At 33.1% G+C, this 25,421-nt stretch overlaps 1 protein-coding gene across 1 annotated transcript; it reads left to right on the top strand.

Moving 5' to 3' along the window:
- Window positions 1-9,935: 9,935 nt before the first annotated feature.
- Window positions 9,936-24,725, top strand: LOC139522381 (uncharacterized). The gene is made up of 8 exons (XM_071315907.1): window positions 9,936-10,052; window positions 10,355-10,424; window positions 15,170-15,481; window positions 16,872-16,916; window positions 18,634-18,711; window positions 19,076-19,141; window positions 22,756-22,815; window positions 23,848-24,725. The coding sequence occupies exons 2-8, from the start codon at window positions 10,382-10,384 to the stop codon at window positions 24,672-24,674; spliced, it is 1,431 nt and encodes a 476-aa protein (XP_071172008.1). The 5' UTR covers window positions 9,936-10,052; window positions 10,355-10,381; the 3' UTR covers window positions 24,675-24,725.
- Window positions 24,726-25,421: the final 696 nt, after the last annotated feature.

Genomic DNA, 25,421 nt, shown 5'->3' with positions numbered 1-25,421 from the left:
CCCATTGTTTAAGATGCACTTACATGTAGACCTAGATGAATACCACGTTCTTTTTATCCTCGTGTTTTTTTGTAGCTGTTATGTATTTCCAAAACTTTTTGATCCGGAGAGAAAATTTTAAGGATCGAATTTTCGGCTCTCCCTTGACACCATTTGCGAGTATAGTCTTGAAGGAAACGACGATAGTACGTCGGAAAGGGACAATACATGGCTGACCCGTGTTAAGAGAGAGCCATATCTCTTGCACGTATAAGACACCTATGTAGATTTCGAAAAAGAGTAGGCTAATGCCGCTGAAAGGTAGCACTCGCACCCGCAAAGAGGAAAGGAATAAATATAAGTTACAATAACTTGTTTCCCAATCCCCTATATAGATAAATATGTTTAATCTAACTAAAACTGTTTGATATCTTCTTTGATATCTAGCTCCTATCCTATTGCCAGCATAATTGTTGCGTGATTTCGTTACTTCAGTCGTTATTTATTTTCGTATAGTTCTTTCCACCCCCTCTTAAATTCCATCCATGTAAATATTTCTTTCCGTTTCCGTTTCCGTTCCGTTTTCCGTTTCCGCCGTTTAGCAACACCCGATTTTAACAGGCTTTTGATAAAGTGATCCTTAGGGTATCAGATATAAGCTTCTAACAAACAATATTACTGGAAAGTTTATTCTATCGTTAAAGATATGTATGATAAATGGGGCCTCTGTGTTAAAATTGATAATGAAATGACTGTCACTCCATGTTTTAAATCATTTATAGGGGTTAGACAATCTACCTGACAATTTTTTATCTTGTCCTGATCCAGTAAATATTAATAGCCGTAGAGTAGACTGTCTTATGAAAAAATTGTTTTAAAAAAGAAAAATATTTAGAATTACAGGACTTCAAAAAAAAGACAGTCAATTTGTAAATTAAGAATAAGCGATTACTCTTTAAAAATTGAGACAGACAGATATTAAAAAAAACCCCATATAGAATGATCTGAACGTCTTTGTTCTAATTGCTCACTTGGTAAAGTTGAAGAAGAGCTTCATTTTTTTTTATTAGAATGCCCTCTTTATGATATTCAAAGGGAAGATTTTTTTCTAGACATTTCTAACAATTGTTTTAATTTTATAAATTTAAATAAATCTTCTAAATTTTTATGGCTCTTGACCCAAGAAAATGAACTCTTATGGAAAAATTGGGCTGTTATATTTGTGACTGTTTTAAATTAAGGAGATCAGGTTTTAACACTGACACTAATTCAAGTAAATAATTTGAGAAAAAATGCATATATAATGTAATGTTATTATTCTTTTATTCACAATATATGTGGTTTTTTGCCTCGAGTTTTTTGCTCTGATTCTGACCAATGCTTGTATTCCAAATATATATGTATATGCCGCTGTTATTGTTGTTGTACAAATTATGTAAATCAATTATATCTGATTGTATGCCCTTTATGGGCCCTGTAATTTGGGAAATACAAATATTCTATTCTATTCTATGCTATAGGAAAACGGTACTATTACATTTTCCCAGCATTAGGTTGGCCTTTTGTGTACCCAAGACAGGTGAAAGAAGTCAACTTAGGAGGGCTGTGATTGGATGTATGGGTACAATATATTTTTTTTATTTATCTATGAATATTTATTTTGCCATAGACGACAATACTAACATTTTCTAAATTTACCAGTTTTTATAATAAAAACCTGGATAAAACAGTTATGTGTGATGTTAGTACTTTATTAATCTATTTTAAAAATTGAAGCCAAATAGTATCATGACCAATTTCCAAGTTGAACGGAGCTTGCACTGAAAAAAATAGCTTGTAAAATATGTTATCCATGCCCACCGTCATTTTGCACCAAATTTATGAAATTTTGGAAGCCTTTTCGAATAATTCTCTAGAAAATATTTCAATAGGTTTTAAAATTTATATTGTAAATTTACACACTGCAGTTATTCATAGATAATAAAAAAAAAAATAAAAAAATGAAAATGACTGTAGGTAATTGTGTGTGTTGATGATCTCTATTTCATATAGGAATTAGTTAAAAATTGATATAAAAAAAGGATTTTGTGAATTGTTATTAAAGGAACAATCATTAGGTCATATTAAACATATCAGTGTCATTCTCAAGAATAATATAAAAATACATGACAAAAAATATTAAATTTTATATAAAACAGATTCCTTCAACAACAATGACATATACAACACTATTGAAACTTGTGTATTTCGTAAATACTGATTCAGGTAAAATATCTATTTTAAATGTTCACTATTAATTCCAACACATACAAAGAAATAAGGCGTGACAAATTTTACTAATTTGATTGTCTCAAAAGTCATACTATAAGATAAGATGATACATCTGCACAATCAACTGCATGGTGTCATGTTGTTATCCTTGAGTCTCTGGGGCAAGTTTTACAAAACTTTATCAGGAGTAAGTATTAAAAAGGAAGATGTGGTATGATTGCCAATGAGACAACTCTCCACAAGAGACCAACATGACACAGAAATTAACAACTATAGGTCACCGTACGGCCTTCAACAATGAGCAAAGCCCATACCGCATAGTCAGCTATAAAAGCTCCAAAATGACAATGTAAAACAATTCAAACGAGAAAACTAACAGCCTAATTTTTGTTAAAAAAATAACAAAAAACAAATATGTACAAATAAACAAACGACAACGACTGAATTACAGGCTCCTGACTTGGGAAAGACACAAAAGTTTACATGTCAGAATGTGGCGGGGTTAAATATGTTAGCAGGATCCCCTCCACATACACTTACCTGGGACAGTGGTATAACAGACAACATAAGAACACAAAAAATCAATTGAAAAAGGCTTAACTCATCAGATGGACAAAAATACAAGTGGACGTGTCTAAGAATGGTCTTAAGGTATATTCTTGTCTTTAGTGGGTCACAAAGTTAGGACAACACGAGAGTTTCTTAATTGTGATGGTCTTAGGATAGTCACAAGTTTTTATATATGCATTGCACTCATTTTTTAAATTTATTTTGCTAATTTTTCTTATATTATCTAAATTATATTATCAATTCGGATGATGGAGTTCCAAATTAGAGACACAAAATGTAACCATAAATCTCACATTTCAATATAATGAATAAAAACAAACGGAGTATAGAAATGAATCAAAAATCATTTTATTTGATATTTATTTTAAAAGTTTTTTTGCAAAAATTAATTTGATTTAAAAAAGTTTTTGTTGAAGTATGGTATAATATTTGTATATATGTTGTTGCTTGTCGAAGTACGCTTCATATTAAATACAAAAAAAAATAATGAACAAAAACTACCATAAAAGTTTGCACAAATGAATTAGCTTTTTAACTATTTTTTCTCAAGTATTGTTATACTTAAGTGTTTAATTTTAGAAATTTAATCTATTTTTTATTATTAAGTTTCTGATTTATGAAAAAGTAATATTTAATGTGAACCTTGTCCTTTGTCCGCCAGGCTTTTCCAAGTTAATCAAGTCCATGGTCATAATTTTACTAGGAATGTAAGTCCTAGAACAAATTTTCATATTAAGAGTTCTAAGTCCATAGCTAGTAAATTGCCTGGCACTTACTTTCCTAGGAAAAATTGTCAAAAAGACAGGTTTTTCTAGTAATTATAGTTACGACCGCAAATTTTTTTTTGGGAAACGTATAACGTGGGTGGTAAAGGGCAATGAATACGGAAACACGTGAAATAAAAATTGCAAAATCGTTGCACGGAAAATAAAAATCGCGAAAACGAAGCACGAGAAATTCAATTGTAAAAATTTTGGAAAAAGTTCCAAAAGTTAATATTCAGACTTTCTTTGGGACCGTGCAGTCTATATTAACCGACATGAGATCATGTGGTCAACACTTAGCGTCTGCTAGTTGCATCTGATTTGAAACAAAATATTCATAGTATTCATAGTAATAATTTGAACACATAATTTAAAACAATCCCTGGACTGGCTGAGTTAGTCCGGGTTGACTTTTTAATCAATTGTGGGACAAGCACGAGAAATTAAGAGTACCAACACGAAACACGGAAAATAAATAAGGGGAAACACGAAGCACGCACGTTGACCAAACACGAGAAAACGAGAAATAAAACGTCAAAACACGAACACACGTGAAATTAAAAGGCCGAAAACGTCGCACGAAAATAACCCTTTACCACCCTCTATAATGGTATGATGTCGTCGTCTGCGTCGTCCGAAGACACATTTGGTTTCCGGACAATAACTTTAGTTTACATGAATGGATCTCTTTGGAATTTAATAAAAAGGTTCAATACCACAAAGGAAAGGTTGGAATTGATTTTGGGGATGGTGGTCCCAACTGTTTAGAAAACAGGGGCCCAAAAGGGACCAACAACAAGCATTATTATACCTTACGTATATTTCAAACAATTCTATTGGGTGAAACGTAATCACGTGACATGGAATAATTCAGTTAATTTTCATTCAATTGAAGGAAGGACGAATAACCCTAAACAATTTACACCAGCGGTGAATAACCCTATTATTCACCGGTGAATAACCTTTTGAGTTTGTTTATTTGTACTTGAGTTACCTCCCATGAAAATGACGTCACAAACGTAAATAAACAAAATGGCAGCGTTCACATTACACTGGAAGCCCATCGAGAGACGAGGAAATACGGCATTGGACATAGATACAGCTGAGAGTGGCAGCAGCCGATGATGACTCTTATAAACGGTCCTTTTCAGGGCCATCAATATTTTACAAAAAGATTCTACTTTTTTTGTATAATCGAGAAAATCGAACACAAATGTATATTCAAACGTCAGTCTGTTTCCACTGTTAGTTCGGTATAATAAAACAATTGTGGCCCCTTAGAATCGATGAATATCCAAAATTGTCAACCCTCAAAAGTTATTTCACTTCGGGCTGCGCCCTCAATGAAATAACCTTCTCGTGTTGACAATTTTGGATATTCACCTCTTCAACGGGCCATAATTGTATATTATTCTACTTTCAGGATAATAACTTGTGTATAAGTATTTAAATTGCTGTTAAATTGTACCACAATGTTAAATTCCACAAGTAGAAGGTTTGAATTCATTTTTGGGGTTACTGGTGCCAACAGCTTGGAATTATGGGTCAAAAGAGGCAAAAAAAAAAAAAAAGCATATAGGAAGACGGATAAATATAAATATTGTATCACTGTATTTATATGTCATGTACAAAATCTTTTGAAAATAAAATATGTTTAAAGTAAAAAAAAAAGCATTTTGGTAGTTTCTGGACAACAACTTGTGTGAAAGTGTATGGATCTCTTTGACAATATACCACAAGGTTTCATATCACAAAAGGAAGGCTGGGATTGAGTTTGGGGATTATTGCCCTATTCATGATCATGAAGGAATTAGGGGCCATAAAAGGGCCAAAACAAGCATTTTTCTAGTTCCCAGAAAATAAATAGTGTTTAAGTGTATGGATCTCTCTGAAATTGTACTGCAAAGTTCCATACTACAAAGGAAATACTGGGATCGAGTGTGGGGGTAATTGCTCCAAGGGGGAACTAAAAAAGTTTGGGGGATCCATTTTTTTAATGGGTTCAATTTTTTTTCAATATCAAGTTTTCAAATTGCTAATTTTTTAAAAGTTTCAAGAAGAAATCTTTAATTGCACAGTATTGCGCAATAGATTTGTAAGAAATTGACATTTGTTTTGAGTCAGAAACCTATATTATGTCAAAAATTTGATCACAATCCGAATTCAGACAGTATCAAGCTTGACTATTGTGTCAAAATTTGCCCCAACTGGTCAGGGTTCAACCTCTGCGGTCGTATCAGACTGCGCTCAGCGAAGCATTTTATTTTTTTATTATATTATGAAAATTATTGAAACGATGTATTTTATAAGATTTGAAAGTTTCGTTGTTTTTTTCCTGACATTTTGCAGCTTATAAAATAGGCTTGTTAATAATAATAATGACAGGGTGAATTCGGCGGTGTTCTACTCTTTGTCCGGGTTGTTGTCTCTTTGACATATTACCTATTGCCATTCCCAATTTTAGTATGTTATCCTCTATATATATTTTTGTATTTGATGGACTTTGGTCTGCATTTGTATGGACACACTGTAGACACCAATACTGAGATTGATACTTTGACGGATCATGTTGTTTTCGAACAATACATTTCATCGGAAAAGGAAATAAAATACAAAAAGCATTGTGAATTTTGAACTAAAAACAAAATACGATATATGATAAAAATTGAGTGCTGTTTTTAAAAATTTATTCCAATGAAAGCAAATAACTAATCACAGATTGTTTAAAGCACAGTAATTGTAAATAAAATTGAGAATGGAAATGTGGAATGTGTCAAAGAGACAACAACCCGACCAAATAAAAAACAACAGCAGAGGGTCACCAACAGGTCTTCAATGTAGCGAGAAATTCCCGTACCCGGAGGCGTCCTTCAGCTGGCCCCTAAACAAATATATACTAGTCCAGTGATAATGAACGCCATACTAATTTCCAAACTGTACACAAGAAACTAAAATTAAAATAATACAAGACTAACAAAGGCCAGAGGCTCCTGACTTGGGACAGGCGCAAAAATGCGGCAGGGTTAAACATGTTTGTGAGATCTCAACCCTCCCCCTATACCTCTAACCAATGTAGAAAAGTAAACGCATAACAATACGCACATTAAAATTCAGTTCAAGAGAAGTCCGAGTCTGATGTCAGAAGATGTAACCAAAGAAATTAAACAAAATGACAATAATACATAAATAACAACAGACTACTAGCAGTTAACTGACATGCCAGCTCCAGACTTCAATTAAACTGACTGAAAGATTATGATTTCATGATATGAACATCAGGCACAATCCTTCCCGTTAGGGGTTTAGTATCATACCATCATAACATATATGAGAAGAACATAACCCGTGTCATGCCAACAACTGTTTTTAGAATAAATGTGTTTAGTTCCGATGCAAAGACCTTATCAGTGACTCAATATTAACGCCAAAATATGCAAGGCCGTACTTTAACCTATAATGGTTTACTTTTTAAATTGTTATTTGTATGGAGAGTTGTCTCATTGGCACTCACACCACATCTTCCTATATCTAATCTTTAATGACTTGACAACAGTATCGTAATTATATCCCTTTTTAATAAGTCTATTCAAAGGTTTTGTAAGTTTCTGAGGTGAATACTGACACCTTTGTGCTTTATAAAGAATATTTCCATAAAAAATTGGATGTGAAATACCTGAACGTATTAGAAGTCTGCATGTTGAGCTATATTTACGAATGCTGTCTTTATACCGATGATAAAATTTAGTAAATGTTTTGACTAGTTTGTGATATCGAAAACCCTGGTGTAATAATTTTTCAGTAATACATAAATTTCTCTCGTTAAAATCTAAAACATTGTTACATACACGAGCGAATCGTACAAGTTGAGATATATAAACACCGTAAGATGGTGACAAGGGAACGTCACCATCTAAAAACGGATAATTAACGATAGGAAATGAAAAATCATCCCTTAAAAAAAAATATCATAAATTTTAGTATTCAGCTTTCCATTAGTGATATAGATATCAAGATCGAGAAAAGGGCAGTGGTCATTGTTAGTATTAGCTTTATTTAAAGTAAGTTAAACAGGATAAATTTCATTAATATACATACTGAAGTCGTCATTATTGAGAGCCAAAATATCATCCAAATATCTAAAAGTATTATTAAATTTATTTATTAGATGTTGTTTGAATGGGTCTTTGCTTATTTTTGTCTAATAGTAAACGCATCTATCAGACATTTTTCAATATTTATGCTTATTTCCTCTGTGTCTAGGACAACAAGTTACCTTTTTAGAAGGGGTCATCTTAATGGTGTACATGCAAGACATCATAGTATCCTGTGAAAAAGAGTCCGCCTGGACAGTTTTTCACGCGGAGTAAGAACAACAACAAGATCTAAAGTAACACGGACCCCTTTTAAACAAGGGTGTCTTGCTCCATATGTGACACCCGATATGCTGGTCATGGAAGTAAAACCTTGACGATAAGCCTAATTTGGAAGTCACATTCAGGGATTGTGGCTACGGCTTTTGAAACATACCCATCGGCTTTTGTGAAAATGTATTGCATTCAGTGTTCTTACTGAAAATGATCGTTATCAGATTTTGAAGAACGTTTCATGTTATTGCAAGTTAACTGTGCCCCTCTACTTGCCGACTTGTTTTTTTATTATTATGAGGCTGACTTCATGCAGAAACTTCTTAGGAAGAAAGATAAGAAGTTAGCAATATCCTTTAACTCTACTTTCCGCTATTTAGATGATGTTCTTTCACTAAACAATTCAAAATTTGGTGACTATGTGGAACGCATCTATCCCATCGAACTAGAGATAAAGGATACTACAGATACAGTTAAGTCGGCTTCATATCTTGACTTACATCTAGAAATTGACAATGAGGGTCGGTTGAAAACAAAACTTTACGACAAAAGAGATGATTTCAGCTTTCCAATTGTGAACTTTCCATTTCTAAGTAGCAACATTCCAGCAGCACCTGCATACGGGGTATATAATATCTCCCAATTGATACGATATTCCCGTGCTTGCATTTCCTATCATGATTTTCTTGATAGAGGGTTGCTGCTCACAAGGAAGCTATTAAACCAAGAGTTCCAAATGGTGAAGTTGAAATCATCCCTTCGTAAATTTTACGGACGCCATCACGAGTTGGTTGACCGTTATGGAATAACCGTTTCACAAATGATATCGGATATGTTCCTTACGTCGTAACTACAATTCCCTTCCCTTTCATGAATGTGTTTTTCTGTTTTCTGTTTTTCGTGCCTTAGAGACGAATCCCCATTTTGGCAGTTGACATACTAGTTCTGACCTCTCCTTTGCAATTCATCTTTATCATGTAAGATATGATTCAAGTATCAATATGTTATAACAGATACATTACAATAGTCTGTATTGCTCGAAGTATGTTTTCTTTCTTTTTTCTATCCTAACGACAAAAATAAGAATAAAACAAAACCTTCAGCACATTTACTGTTATCCTAAAACTTGTTTTCGTCCATGGGTCTTTGGTCTAAGGGCAAATATAAAAATTCCCAATATCTTCGAGAAATACAGACTATAATGGTTGTAAAATGTCATTTTTTTTTACCATTTGCGGTGATAGAGATGTTTCGGGACAAATAATTTACCGCTCGGAAATTATAATAATAATGTTCGAGATGAATTATATAAACTGACTTGTGATAATTCAAGTTTCAACTTTCTATCTTTTGATTTCACTAACGTTCTGGTGACCACGGAATTAGTTTTGGCACATGATTCTAGCCTGGAAGTTTGAACATATTACAAAAAAATCAGGATTTAGGAAAATACATGTAGTTGTGACAAAAATACTGATCTCCAAAGCAAATTTATAAAGAGGAAGTCCATAAAAACTGCTAAAATCTATAGCTATCATCGGAACAAGTGAAAGACAACCGCCATATTCTTGACTTGGAAGCCTCTGCGAGGAAATAGTTAAAAATACACGATAGTAGAAGGTAGAAGTTTGTATGATATTAAAGTAAATTCTAAATTGATATTTGTATTCCTTGTCATAAACAAAAATGAGGTATAAAGGAATTAATTTATTAATAAGCATTAATATACGTTAGACAATTAATGTTAATAGACTGCATGTCTTTGAATACCTATTTTCAGAGAGTCAAAATATAGTCTAGATGTTTTTATTTTAATTCAAGATTTATCAGTATAGCTAGACTACATTATTATATCTTTTTAGAATATGTAGAATATATATTGATGTTTAAAAATTGTTAAAAATAAATAAATTACAATAAACAAAGGATGTTTTAAAACGATTTCCTCATTATTGCAAATAGATTTTCCGGTATAATTGACCTCTCAATTGTTATTTGGTGTCCCAGGAAATCAATAACATTTGCGCAACAGGAATTCACATGCAATGGATAATTAACTTTTTGATACAAAAGCTACAACAATTAGTTAAATTCATAACGTAAGGTAATTATATTTTTGTCTTCATTGATAATGATCTTTAACCAGTTCAATACATAAATTGAGTTCTGAATATTATACGAATGTTGAACTAGCATAAATAATTTTAATGTAAACTTAACGTCTTTAGAATGTTTATTTTATGTCAATAGTTTCCTTTTTACTGCACCATTATAATGTAGTTCAATTTTATCAATCTGATTCCTAATGGCATAGATGGTACAATTTGAAAATATCCATCTGTTCGTTCTCTCATGGCTGCATTGTACTTAAAACGAATTGAAAGCACAATTTTGTTCTCTTTGTAGGATCTAGAATGACGTAGAGACTGTAGAATGAAATCATATGTGTTGTTTATTTTGATTTCTTTACAGTATGGTAGGTATATATATTTTGCTAGCCTAAATATCAGATCAGCCACATCTGCTTTTAAAATTATAGAATTCACAAGCAGGTGTAATCCTATATATTTTGTATTATTAAAAATGACAGCAACTATTCTAATTAAGTTATTTAAAACATTATTTATTCCAATATCTTGTAAGACAATAAAACAATCTATAAATATCTATGTGAATGATGTTATTAAAAGGAATCTACATAGAAATGTAGCGGCTAATATGAGAGTCAAATAGTTTATTCAAAACATTTCTGTCCAAATATTTCATGTGCATTCATGCAAATTATGACTATTTGTGTTAAATTGTTTGTTGTTTGAATAAGGTACACTGAGTGGCAATTATTTCATGCATACTCAAAATAACCAACCCTTAGATGCCAGTTGAAAAGATACGTATGGCAAATATGTCATAAAAGAGAGGAAATGAATGTTTAATTTGGATTGAAAGGCATTGACCATTGATCTTTCAATAGTTTTAATCGTTTTGTCTGGATAATCTTTAGTAAAGGTTATTGTTCATTGTGGTAACTTACTATTAGGGAGAATCTTATTTGTTAACGCTTGAGCAAGTATTAGACACATTCAGAAGTTTGGCAAGAAATTTAGTGACCGGGTCTAAAATTATAGGTGTGTTTGTAAGCAGTGAATCTCTATGTTCCGTTAGGGGAACATTTAGAGAACCGTCATAGTAAGGAAATATTAATGTATTCGACCACAGGTATATAAGTAGACGAGAAACGCCAATCGGGACTGTCAATTGGCTGTCTGTGAGCTGTCAATGCTCATAAATCAAAAGAACATACGAATATGCTAGTATAGCTATAATACTGTGAGAAAACATAGTAAACGTACAAGTTGATCAAATTGACAGAGCAGACTATCACAGCAGTGTTCCAGCTAGGGTTTCAAAAGGGCAGGTAGCCAATCATGAAAAGGGCACTTTAGTACGATGATTCATATTTCAAAAAGGGCATGCCAACCAATGTTTTATGTAAACTGCAGTGATTTTAGTTATAGGCGTTTTGAAAGGGGTTAGTGAATTTTACGCCAGATATAAATCAACTTTATTTTAGGGGGAAACAGTAAAGGACAAAGGATGTATATAACTAGCTATACATATGCAATATTCCTTCAAGTACAAGGTAATTCAAAGGCCCAGGTATGCTACAAATGAAGGCAGTCATGTTATGATTTTACTAGTGTGATGCTTATATATGAAGATAATAACATGGATCCGGAAAAATTTAGTTCACAACTTTCAAGTTATTTTGAGGGGACATCCTGATCAACAAAAGTCTGGTTCCTCATTTTGACATAGAAAGCACATTTTGAAATCGTGAACATATCTTATATGTTTATAATCGAAATTGTCAAAAGATTTAAATGAAAATTTTCATCAAATGTAACAAAAATACGTTCAAATGAAAAAAACTACACCAAAACGACAGAACTACGCCAACAGAGCTGGAATAAGTTATTTTGAAATTAAATGAACACTGTTCGGGGGAAAACCATGTTGTGTAATTGACGAAACTACAAAAACTTCAGAGAACAGAAGGTACCAGCCCGCACTTTCTAGTAATGACAGACTGTCTAACTCGAAGGACAACTTGGTTGTACCTGCCCGCACTGTCTAGTAGTGGAAGACTGTCCCACTCGAAGGAAAAGTCGGTTGTACCTGCCCGCACTGTCTAGTAGAGGCAGACTGTCCCACTCGAAGGACAACTTGGTTGTACCTGCCCGCACTGTCTAGTAGTGACAGACTGTCCCACTCGAAGGACAACTTGGTTGCCCACACTGTCTAGTAGTGGCAGACTGTCCTACTCGAAGGACAACTTGGTTGTACCAGCCCACACTATCTAGTAGGGACAGACTATCCCACTCGAAGGACAACTTGGTTGTACCAGCCCGCACTGTCTAGTAGTGGCAGACTGTCCAAATCGACGGTCAACTTGGTTGTACCTTCCCGCACTGTCTAGTAGTTGCAGACTGTCCAAATCGAAGGACAACTTGGTTGTACCTGCCCGCACTGTCTAGTAGTGACAGACTGTCCCACTCGAAGGCCAACTTAGTTGTACCTGCCCGCACTGTCTAGTAGTGGCATACTGTCCCACTCGAAGGACAACTTGGTTGTACCTGTCCGCACTGTCTAGTAGTGGCAGATTGTCCAAATCGAAGGACAACTTGTTTGTACCTGCCCGCACTGTCTAGTAGTGGCAGACTGTCCCACTCGAAGGACAACTTGGTTGTACCAGCCCGCACTGTCTAGTAGTGACAGACTGTCCCACTCGAAGGACAACTTGGTTCTACCAGCCCGCACTGTCTAGTAGTGACAGACTGTCCTACTCAAAAGACAACTAGGTTGTTCCAGCCCACACTGTCTAGTAGTGACAGACTGTCCAAATTGTAGGACAAATTGGTTGTACCAGCCCGCACTGTCTAGTAGTGACAGACTGTCCCACTCGAAGGACAAATTGGTTGTACCAGCCCGTACTGTCTAGTAGTGACACACTTTCCAATTCTAATGACAACTTGGTTGTACCAGCCCGCACTGTCTAGTAGTGACAGACTGTCCCATTCGATGGACAAATAGGTTGTTCCAGCCCACACTGTCTAGTAGTAACATAGTGTCCCACTAGAAGGACAACTTTGTACCAGCCCGCACTGTCTGGAATTGATTATGACCCGGAGGACAGACTTCATCAGCACGTGCTGATGAGAGACAGAATGTACCAGCAACATAGTCTTGTGGTGACAGACCGTTCCAGCTGGAAGACAGGGTGTTAGATTATATTAAAATTGTAAATATATTACTGTTTGTTGATACTATATATCGACTAGAATTTCAGTTCATTGTGCATAATATACGGTAGATAGATATATAGTTTATAGTATTGCCGGATTTGGCATGTACTGGAACGAATTGTTTAAGATATAAACGCCCTACTGGTTATACGTTGCCCTTTCTTCAAAAGTCACTTATGTTGCGAATATGAAAATATGATGAAATGTTCAATTTCATATGAATTGCGACGAGATAACCATAGTGCAAAGAGGTGTAAAGGGTAACAAGTAGATGGACGTCAAGTTGGTTACTTATTCTCTATTCCCTATTCGTACAAGTAGGGCGTTTAATCTTAAACGAACGTCCCAGTAGACAGTACATATATGGATTCATATTTTGATCCATAAACAATACGGAAATACTAAAAACTTATACTTATCTATCTATGTTATGCACAATGGACTAAACTACAAACACCGTCTCTTTGCCGATATTAAGTCACAACGAATAGTTATATATATACAAATATAATTATCAAACAGTCTGTCCACCGAATGGGTCGATCTGTCATTACCATACAGTGCTGGCTGGTACAGCGAGTCGTCCCTCGAGTGCGGCATATTTTGATAGCAGACAGTGCGGTTTGCTGCAGTCTATCCACCAGGTGAAACAGTCTGCTATGTCAATAAGAATGTCCAATCCATCATATACGTTTACTGTGTATCCGGCACAGAGTGTCCTTTCAATTTCCGACATTGCTTTTACACAATAAATATATATACCACGTAACTATGTTGGTGTACTGGTCTTATTTTATGTAAGATCATTGACATAACTGCAATAGTATTCGTCAACTTCGTACTTTATTTGGCCTTTAACATTTTTTTATTTGAGCGTCACTGATGAGTCTTTAGTAGACGAAACGCGCTTTTGGCGTAAATACAAAATTTCATTCCTGTTATCTATGATGAGTTTATTTCCAACCACTGGGTCGATGCCATTGCTGGTGTAGTTTTCATTTTCCGAAGGTATCACTAGCCCAATAGTCAGCACTTCTGTATTGACCTGATAATCGTTGATATGGTTATAATTATAAATTTACTGTTTCACAAAACTTTTAAGGCTTTTCTACCCAAGAAATCTATTACCTTAGCTGAATTTGGCCAAACTTTAAGGAATTTGTGGTCCTCAATGATCTTTTCTTTCGTACTTTATTTCGCCTTTAACTCTTTTTTTTTATACGAGCGTCACTGATGAGTCTTAAATAGACGAAACGCGCGTCTGGCGTAAATACAAAATTTCATTCCTGGTTTCTATGATGAGTTTATTCACCACTCGCTTATATAATCCAGGGAAAATACAATATTTCTTGGATATGGAGAGTTCTGTAAATACTTCTTTTATTGAACACCAGAATCCCGTGCACACGACCCTATAACCTTTGAAACGACCACGGACTTTCCCGCCAAACGTCAAAATTTACACAACACTTTCTTCAGCGTAAACTAGGTATTACTACAATAAGAACCTCCTTATTTGTAACCATGACGAAAAACAATTATTTCAGATAAAAACAATTACAGGTCACCAAATGCCATCAACAGTGAACAAACCCTATACCGCATTATAATACGGGATAAATACGAACGTGTATGGATTCGACATAAAAATGCAATAGACTACAGTATTGAAGGGATATAAGTCATGTCAATGCAGTACACAGATTAATAGTAATTAGTAAATTATTCAAGGACAACATTCTTAAATGCCTGGATTCTTCACAATACCACCTGAAAGAAATATAAAAGTTAAGTGAATGTTTGTTAGTTAAAAAAGTCACAGGACATGCACTTCCCTAATCAGTAAGTTTTAGTTATCTATTTTTAATTATAGTATATGACTTTTTGAAAACATCAAACATATTCTATTCATTTTAAGTTGCTATTTTTGGTGGAGGAGGAGTGTATAAGACTGAATTGGTTATTCTTGGGGAGGCCATAACACTGGAATGTCGAAATTCTGGAGCATCCACGTCATTATGGCGACGAAAGCAGTACTTGATATCAGCTGGTTTAGAGATAAATCCAAATGCATACGGTTACAACAGATTAAGGATAATTGAAGATCTAATAAAAGGCGAATACAATTTAGAAATTACAAATATAACAGAGGAAGACCTTGGTTTTTATAGGTGCGAGGTTTCAATCAACAATGTTGCTAAACAGACAAGAGTGACACTTCGATTGCACTGTAAGTTTAAAATATATCAGGATTAATAAAGGCAACAGTAACATACCGCTGCTGAAAAGTTATTAATCGATTGAGAGAAAATTAATCCGCGTTACATACTAAAACTGATAGACATTCATCAAATATAAGAGACAAACAATGAAACAACAGAAATACTAAAGTGCAACAAATAACCAAACGATAATGCAACAAACACACATAGAAACGAAATTTAAGATAACAATTGCCACTTTCCTGACTGGGTACAGTTTTTTAAAGAAAAAATGGTGGGTTGAACCTGGTTTTGTGGCTAGACAAACATCCCGTTTTTATGGCAGTGTTATATATTACACTAAAATGACAACATTTCATGACAGAACTACAATATAAAAACAAATCAGAACAGAAAAATACACAAATTAGAAATAATAGTAAACATGACGGTCCTTTATACTAAGACTTATTTGGTATAAAAAAAAGGGCTTTAGTCATATAAGTTTTTCATATTTTGCGTCATTTTTAATTTTAAAAAATCACCAGCAAGCCAGAAGGAAAACCATGTCGCATGTACATTTTATTATTGTACACGCCACCTTTTAACATCTCAATTTATATAAGACGTAGTTGTTTCATAATTTAATCTACATATCATTATTGATAGGTTTCACTTTTAACAAAATGAATTAACGAAACATATTCATATTTAACTCTACAGTAAATGTACTAAATTAAAATCATAATTTATTGATTTGCACAAGATTTTCTGAAATTATTTGAGGACACAAAGCTTATAAACACATAATCATGGATAAAATTTGTATGTAACACATTAGAATAGTATCACTATCGTCGGAAATAATATACATCACCAAGAGACGAGTAAGGTGTCTACAATAAACTGAATGTAGCATAAGTTCTCATTGTTGTTAAAATGACACTTTATAAATTATATGCGTCCGAAACTCTTTTCTGGAACAACAGAGAGAGATGATCACACTCAATATTAAAATGCCAGACTAATAAATGTATTTCTCTACATACAGACTATTCTTGTGTCCACTTTATTTCTTTGACATCTCTAGATATGTCCTTTTAGTAATCGGAACGATAAAGCCATTTGTACAATGCATATTATATTTTGTAGAAGTAGATGTTAGAATAGTGATGAAAAGTTAATTTATTTGCTGTATTTTGCAGATTATCTGTTTTCGACCTAAGTGAAAAACTGAAAATATTCTTTTATTTGTTGACAGTAAACATGTATATACTGAATATTTTCTTTTTTATTATGTTAAATTTAAAAGATCATTCTTTTACCTAATTGGCTTTGAATATATATGTTTCTAAAATCATATTTTATCTTAAGGACATTATATATTTTTTAAATCAACCTTTACATATATTTTGACAGCTCATATCAATGACACACAAGTTACAGATGAGTATACTACTAAAGGTATAGATACTAGTTAATGTTTTCTATGTATAATTTGTTGTTTGGTGAGCGAGAATAGAAATTTTATATCCAATAAGAACTTGCCGTACTCTTCTTCTTGTCGATTTATAAAATAGCTATAAAGGATAAACTCTTATTACAACTTCATAAATTATGTCTTTTCACTAGTATGAGTTATTTAGTCTTATTAAAGTTCACCAAATATCATTGTTTGATTAAACGTACAAAGAATGATCCCACACATATTACGCGTCTGGCGTACTAAATTATAATCCTGGTACCTTTGATAACCAATTAAACATCACATCTTAATTTAAATCAACAGTGAAAGTAGTTTTATGACAAATATCTATAAAAAAAAGCAAACAAGTTCAATTTCCTTCATGGATTTTGTTTTTTTACATACTATGAGATCTGACTTGAAACTGTAGAAGAATTTGATATTATACAATAATAGCCTTTGTATGAGGTCGATACAAGGATATATTGACCGAGGACGAAGTCCGAGGTCAGTATACATCTTTGGGTCGATATATCCTGTATTGACCTCATAAATAGGCTATAATTGTTATAATATTAATTTTCGACCATATTTGTATCAACATTGCCGTTTCATTTTTTTTGAGAATTTTATAGATATCATATTCTGACATTCACAACATATAAGTTGTTATTTCATTTACTGATGTATTTGAAGATGTTTTGTCTTCAAATAAACGATCATAGAGATTTTAAATAAAACTTTTAACAATATCCCGAAATTCATTACATTACGTCACACAAAGTATGTTGGTTTTTAGATATCCTAAAAATAACCGTGCAATATGCTTTTTGCTGTGCAATATGCTTTTTGCTATCCGCCGTTTTCTATCTACATTCGAAAATATAGTTTAACATGTGACTATCCCTGAACGAATCAAATTAGTTAAAATATACGAATTAAAAATATCAAGATATATTGTACTGTCTACAATGAACGGCACCGAACAGGAAAAATGAAAAAAAAAATCTCAATCTATTCCAAAGTTAAACAATCAGGTTCATAATTTCATTGTATTTGCAAGCATCATGTGAAGTATGAAATATTCCCTGAAAAATATAGGAGTTGATTACATGATTAGCAGAGGCGAAATTAGGGGGTGTGGTTGGTGCGAGGGTCCCCTTTTGTTGTTGACCATATAGGGAATCACTGAAGCATGACTTCTGGATCCGCTACTGATTATATATATATAATTAGGTTGTGCTATTTTGACTGCGTTTTATTATCAAGAAATCGACGGAAAAATTTTGACGGAACAGTTATTTGTTAAATCTTTCAATGGAAACTGGTAGACGATCATCCTCAACCAGTCGGACTTCATCGAACAAATTATAGACCCCACAATTATCAAACGCCATTCACAGTAAAGTATATTTTAGGCCTTTTTTGTATTCCCTAATCATGTTGAATCGCAAAAATATCAAACTCCAAGTAAAAATTCGAAAAGTGCATAATCTAATGGAAAAATTAAAAGCTCAAACACATCAAACGAATGATTTGAAAAACAACTGTCATATGCGTGACTTTGTATAAGCATTTTCTTATGTAAATAAATGTTGATTAAACCTGGTTTTATAGATAGGTAAACCGCTCACTTTAAATTCGATAGAAGTACATGGTGCATTATGATTGAAAATTGAAGTTTTGATAGAATATCAAATATTCACATATTTGTAGACAAGATACTTACTACGACAGTTATAGAATCCCTAACAGATAACACATCCCAAACAGAGCCTCAAAATACAACGAAAAGTAAGAGAAATTAATTTCACAAATGATTTAAATTAAAATTTCAGGTAAAATAATTAAATTTACTCTTAAAGATGCACACCAGACTATTTGTTTGAAAATGAAAACGTTTTTATTTGAATCCAATTAGAAACAATAATTGATGCTGAATTTAGAATACCTCTTGAAAATTTCTTTGATATGTTCCTGAAATGCGGTTACTTTATTTTGTCTATATATATATATTGTTTTCAAAGAACCATGTTATAGCTACGATATTTCGATAGGATATGTAAACATTTCCATGAATTGAAGCTTTCAATACAGACCTTAATCTCATATGTCAATACAAGTCCCTATATAACATTTTTGTTTAATATATTTAAAGGCTCATTGTACAATACTGTGAGTGGAACTGTTATAACTACTGATATGCAAACTAAAAGACTGACAGGTTTGTTTATTTAAAATCTCGATATGCGCTTATATTACAGTGTTGTATCATTCCTGTCCGGTATTTGCACATTGCCATACTTCAGCCGTTGCATTTTACATAATATATTTTTTGGGTCTTTTTACTTATTAAATAGATTCTTGTCTGATTTATGTACCTTTCTACAAAAAAACAATATTCAAAAGAAAAACCTTTGCTCATTGTTTAACCCGTAGTTGTTGATTTCTGTGTCATTTCGTGATACGGTGACCTTTTAGTAGTTGATTTCTGTGTCATTTGGCCCTACGGTGACCTGTAATTATTTATTTCTGTGTCAATTGGTCTCTTTTTGAGAGTTGTCTCATTGGCAATCATACCACATCTTCTTATTTTTATACTTCTATACCATATTCAGCATAAACATATAATACTCACAGTCATTTATTTAGCTAATTATTTTTGATCAACATAGTTTTTTATTTTGTTGGTTTACGGATCCGCCGACCCGATTTTTCCGATTTTCAGAATAAGAAAAAATTTGACTTTTCATGCTTTTTTATTCCCGCCGACCCTTACAAATGCATTATCCCTGAAAAATAATTAAAATATTCTTTTTTTATGAAATAAAATGCATTAATCACGAGCAAAATTGATAAATAAAGGCAACAGTAGTATACCGCTGTTCAAAACTCATAAATCCATGGACAAAAAACAAAATCGGCGCAACAAACTAAAACTGAGGGAAACGCATTATGCATAGGAGGAAAACAACGACACAACATTAAAATGTTACACACACAGAAACGGCCTAAGCATTAGACAAAATCCTATGAGAATAACAAATGTAACATCAAAACCAAATACACGAATTTGGGATAGATAAGTACTGTGACACGTCTTATAGTAATGTGAATTCACACTCAAAAATAAAAGAAAACAAACGACACAACGGAAACACAACGTTAAAATGTAACACACACAGAAACGAACTATAATATAACAATGGCCATATTCCTGACTTCGTACAGGACATTTTTAAAGGAAAAAATGGTGGGTTGAACCTGGTTTTCTGGCATGCCAAACCTCTCACTTTAATGGCAATGTTAAATATAACATTAACATGACAACATAATATTACAGGACTACAATGCAAATAAATAGGTTAAGAGAACGTATTATGCAAAGAAACACATAAATAATAGATAACAAAAGGCATCAGGTTTAAAATTCAATACGCCAATAACGCGCCACGTCCACACAAGACTTACCAGTGACGCCCAGATATAGAAGTACGAAAGTAAAAAAAAGTACAATGTTGTACAACACTGAGGATCAAAAGTTGAAAAAGGTTCTGCAAAATACGGCCAGGGTTTTCTGCTTGTGATAAGAACAGCCTTATTATTTAGAACAATTTATGCTATTGCAAACAGTAAATTTTACAAATGAATATTAAAGATATACATTATAAAACTGAAGTCTTAACTAATTACAGAAAACAAAACCCGAATACATAATACACAGACCAGCACAGAAAATAGACACACCCGACTTAGTCCAGATAACACTTTCTGTTGTGAAAAAATAGAATTTCCAGTTTATGTTTCTAAAAATAGACAAATCAATTATAACTGACTTTGAAATGTCGTTTGCGCAAATAATTTGGCGGAACGAAACCTGTGTTTAAAACCACTTACACAAAAAGTTCGTTTCCCTTATTTGTCATCAATCCGTAAGATGCATCATCTCATAGGAATAGACTTGTCCAAATGTGGATATCAAGTTAAAATACTGAATATTAACAAATCATTTGGAATTTTCTTGTTTCATAGATAAAAAAATATATCGGCCATTTGGATAAAAAACGGGAATGCATGACAACAGATTAACCCTATATTCTCGTATTTTTAGTGGACGAGTCTATTACGTTTTTTTGACACGTGTGTTAAAACTTATTTTCGTACGACGATTTAACATTTTTTTCTTTATCAGTTTCCGTTCTTGAAGATCAGAACTTGAGCAAAATCTATTTATCAAACCTTACCTCTCTTACTCAAACTTTGAATTTAGAAAATTAATTACAAAACTTAGAATCAGTGACCATTCATTATTGATTGGAAAATGAAGGCATTTTAAAATTTTAAAAAGAGAGACTTTGCAAAAAATGCAAAGTACTAGATGATGAGAAACATTTCTTAATAAATTGCTCTCACAATTCAAACATTAGATTAACATATTTTAATTGCATTAACAGAGAAAGCAATTCATTTGCTAGCCTTACTGACAATGACAAAGTTATATATATATATATATATATATATATATATATGTCTGAAAATTACACCAAACAGTGTTAGAGTTAGATTTTCTACTGTCAAATTTTTGTCCGTCCCTCAGCGGGATTCGAACTCACACATTTGATACACTACAGCACCAATCGCTTAGCCTCATGTCCAGCGCTCTAGATCACTCGACCACATCCGCTATATAAAAATATAACTTCAATAGTCGTAGTGTTACCTTGTCACGGAAGGTGAATCTAGAAATAGACATGAGACATGAGACACATATATATATATATACTTAACCCATCAACACGAACACAAGTGAATAAACTGGGATCCTTTATAAAAAGGTCAATGGAACTGAGGACAGGGGACCCTTTAATATTTACCTGAATTTGTATATATATATTGAGTTACTTAGTTATTTCTTATTTTTTTGTTGTTGTTGTTATATGTCACAAACTGTAAAATTTGGCAATAAAACTTTGAATTGAAAATTGAATTAAATTGAATTAATCACCAAGTTTTCTGTAATTGATTAAGAGCTACGCGAATCTCTTCTTGTTTGTGAAATGACGATTAAATTTCGTCTTTGTCCGTGCACCCCCCTTTTTTACGGGAAATTATTAGACAATGTCATGCGATGTTTATGACAGCTGAGGATTAATATTTCATCGAACTAAATTTTAAGAAATGATGACAAAATAGCATGTTAGAAAGGTGAAATATATATTTATTTTGCATATTTTTCTGTCTTGAAAGATAATTTTTTTTCTTTTTTTCCCCGACCGACCGACCCGACTTTTTTTTATGGGGAAAATCCGTAAACCAACAAATTAAAAAAACGTGGCCTTATGGTTATACATCATTCATTCATTCAAATTCAACATTGAAACTTTCCTATTTCCATAAATATAAACCTCTCTTTCAATTGATCAATTTAAACGCAAGATATTCATCTACAGTGAATATTAATTGTTTTCTTTACGTGTAAAATTTCGTTCGGGTCATACCGAATGTCTAAGGCTAAATAAACTAGCAACTATTTGAAACAGCAAGCCGAATCTCAAGCTTTTAATAATTATATTGTATCAAATTAGTTGTTTATTATTGTCTTTGAATTTCATAAAGTGATAGTTGGTTCTCTATATAAAGGCAACATTAGTATACCGCTGTTCATATTGCATATATGTACTTCATAAGCAGTTCGTCATAAGTTAAAACAAATATACTTTAACGACTTTTATATTCATCACTTCGGTATTTAATGTGCTTTTGTTCGCTTCGACTTCTCTGCGATTAAAACTACTTAAGATTTAAGCAAATGAACTATTATTTCCCTTATAAATGAAGACATCAAGCCATCAACGATCCTTTACAATGAAGCCATCGATGAAGATCGACCTGAAACAGGTAAGAAATTCAGTGGCCACTTAAAGGGGCATTAACTGTCAATCCATGTTCAACAATTTGACTCAAGTTCTCATATTTGATTTACAACAAACTAAAATGTATATCCATATTACAATACGTCTGAAATAAACTGTTAACAATGGTTATACTCGATCATACTTCGTGTGTATTTTAGAATAGACGCCATCTAATTAACTTTCGATATGACCTCCGTAGACTGCTGACGGTCACATCACATTTAATAAACATAATTAAAAATAAACTAGTGATCTTGTGCAATTGAAAATTTTGTTTTTAGGTCTGTTTGATTTGATATTATAGGTTAAAAAATCAATTAAGGCTCGTTTTTACCTGTATAAGAATGACGAAATAGTTAAGCTTTGTTTCACTTTTAATGTTGACATTATTTTTCTTTTGATGACCAGACACAATTATTTCATGCGTTACCAATTTCAAGCTACAAATGTAATGGGTTACACTGAAGGTCAAATGAATAGAAAATTAATTAAGGTCGAACAATTCACCTATAAGTGAATATTTCATCTGCGATGTTTTTTTTTAATTTTTTTATATTATAACAACATTGCATTATTATTTTTTTTATTTCACTTTTATTAATGATTGAACCATACAAAATCCCATTCTGTTTTTTTCATATTTCGTAGCTAGCGCCCCTCTAATATGTATTAAAAAATTTCCTTAAAAAAGACACGGAAGATACCAATGGCAGAATCTAAACTAATTATCTGAAAAGAGACAAAATAAATTGTGGCAAAAATATTAAAACGACGAAAAGACGAACAACCTATCATGTATTGATGTGTTTTTCTGATCCATATAGGATTTTATGTATGTAAACAATACAATATTGAACCCAGTTGCATTATATTATTGAACCATATTCTTGAAGTTTACAAGCGTTTCGCAAGTATGTGTACATCGTATATCTAAAAATGTAAACGTAGAAATTTTGAAATAAAACAAAAACAAAACACAAGTGTACAAATGCATATCATTGTTTTCTTGATACAGGTTTTTCATCGAAGGAAAAGCTAGTGTACTATGGCCTGTTAGCTGGTGGTCTTGTCTTAGTGTTGTGCTTGTCAATAACATGTAACATATGTATTATTCACAAATACAAAACAGGACACTTAAATGTGCAGCTAGACAAAACTGTAAATGAAAATGCAAACAATGTGTCTAAAGATACCGAAGATCTCTCATCAAATTACGAATCCATATGCGAAAGTGAAATGGTCCCAAATGTATCAAAACTACATACAGAGATGTCTGCTGTAGCAGCACATCCCCATAAAAATAAGTCCGATCACAATTCTCCAACGTCTGAAAGATCGTATCTGGAAGTTATTGCCGATACCATTTACATCAATCCTTGTCTGCATTCAAAAGAAAATGGCGAATCTGATAGTACGCATAAAGTTTCTTCGCCAGAATATGGAGAAGCATCACAGAAAGATCAAAACAGTTCTTATCTTGATTCTAACACGGATGAGTTTGGCCTCAAAGAACTTACAAATTCTGAAGCCTCCGTGAATATGAGTACCCGTAATATCGATGCGTTAGACAGTTTTCCTGTATTCTGTGCAGGTGAACTCAGTAATGAACGATTATGCAGTCACGACGAAGTATATGTTTATTGCAAACCAAACAAAGAAGACTCACTCTCGATGGTAAATTTTGCTGAATTATCAGAATCAGGAAGTACGGTAGGCGAACGCGATCAACATATCGTATTACAAAATGATGACGGACAAATCAATCCATATGAAAATCTTACAAGAATCGATAAAAACGACGTACACGACTACAATACTTGTATTGTTCCACCAAGATATTGAAATTTGTAAATATGTTACCTCTGCTGCCGAAATGAGTAGAACAAGAACGGTTTTAATTTGGATTTTTTTAATATCATGTCTTTAAACAATATTTATGATTCTGAATATTCATAATAAAATAAAAGTATGGAGAAAAATACCAAAGGGACATTCATAAGTCATAAGTCGAATAAAAAACCCTGAAAACGCCATTACTAAGAAATAAAAAGACCAACGGCCAAACATCAGTACACAAGACACAATAATATAGAATACTATCACGATTAACCAACACGACCCCCTACCAACAACTTTGGGTGATCTCTGGTGCTTCAGAAAGGTTAGCGATCCTGCTCCACATGTGGCACCCGTTGTGTTGATCATGTAAGTAACCCGGTGATATGTCTAATTGGTAGGTTACATTCGGGGAAAAGGACGGATTGTAGTTATAACATATCTGTCGTCATCTCTGAAACAGATATTTCTTAACGATCTACCAAATTTTGAAAGTGTCCGTAAAATTTACGAAGCGATGATTTTGACTTCACCATTTGCATTGGAACTCTTGATTCTTTAAAAGCTTCCTTGTGAGCAGCAACCCTCTATCATGAATATTATGATATGAAATACAACCTGGCAAATCGTACCAACTTCACAATTTGGAAGCTGAAATCATCTTTTTTGTCGTAAAGGTTAGCTTCACGCTACTCTCATTGTCTAATTTATAGAGGTAAGTCAAGATATGAGACATACCTATCTGTATTTGTT

The sequence above is a fragment of the Mytilus edulis genome, chromosome 5 (assembly GCF_963676685.1).
Source record: "Mytilus edulis chromosome 5, xbMytEdul2.2, whole genome shotgun sequence".
NCBI lineage: Eukaryota > Metazoa > Mollusca > Bivalvia > Mytilida > Mytilidae > Mytilus > Mytilus edulis.
The sequence above is the reverse complement of the archived record's forward strand: the minus strand, read 5'-3'. Positions and strand labels throughout refer to the sequence as shown.

Coding starts and splice junctions, on each gene's coding strand:
- LOC139522381 (XM_071315907.1), top strand. CDS start 10,382: ATGAAATCATATGTGTTGTTTATTTTGATTTCTTTACAGTATG. Junction 18,712..19,075: donor GCCTCAAAATACAACGAAAA/GTAAGAGAAATT, acceptor ATATATTTAAAG/GCTCATTGTACAATACTGTG. Junction 19,142..22,755: donor GCAAACTAAAAGACTGACAG/GTTTGTTTATTT, acceptor TTATAAATGAAG/ACATCAAGCCATCAACGATC.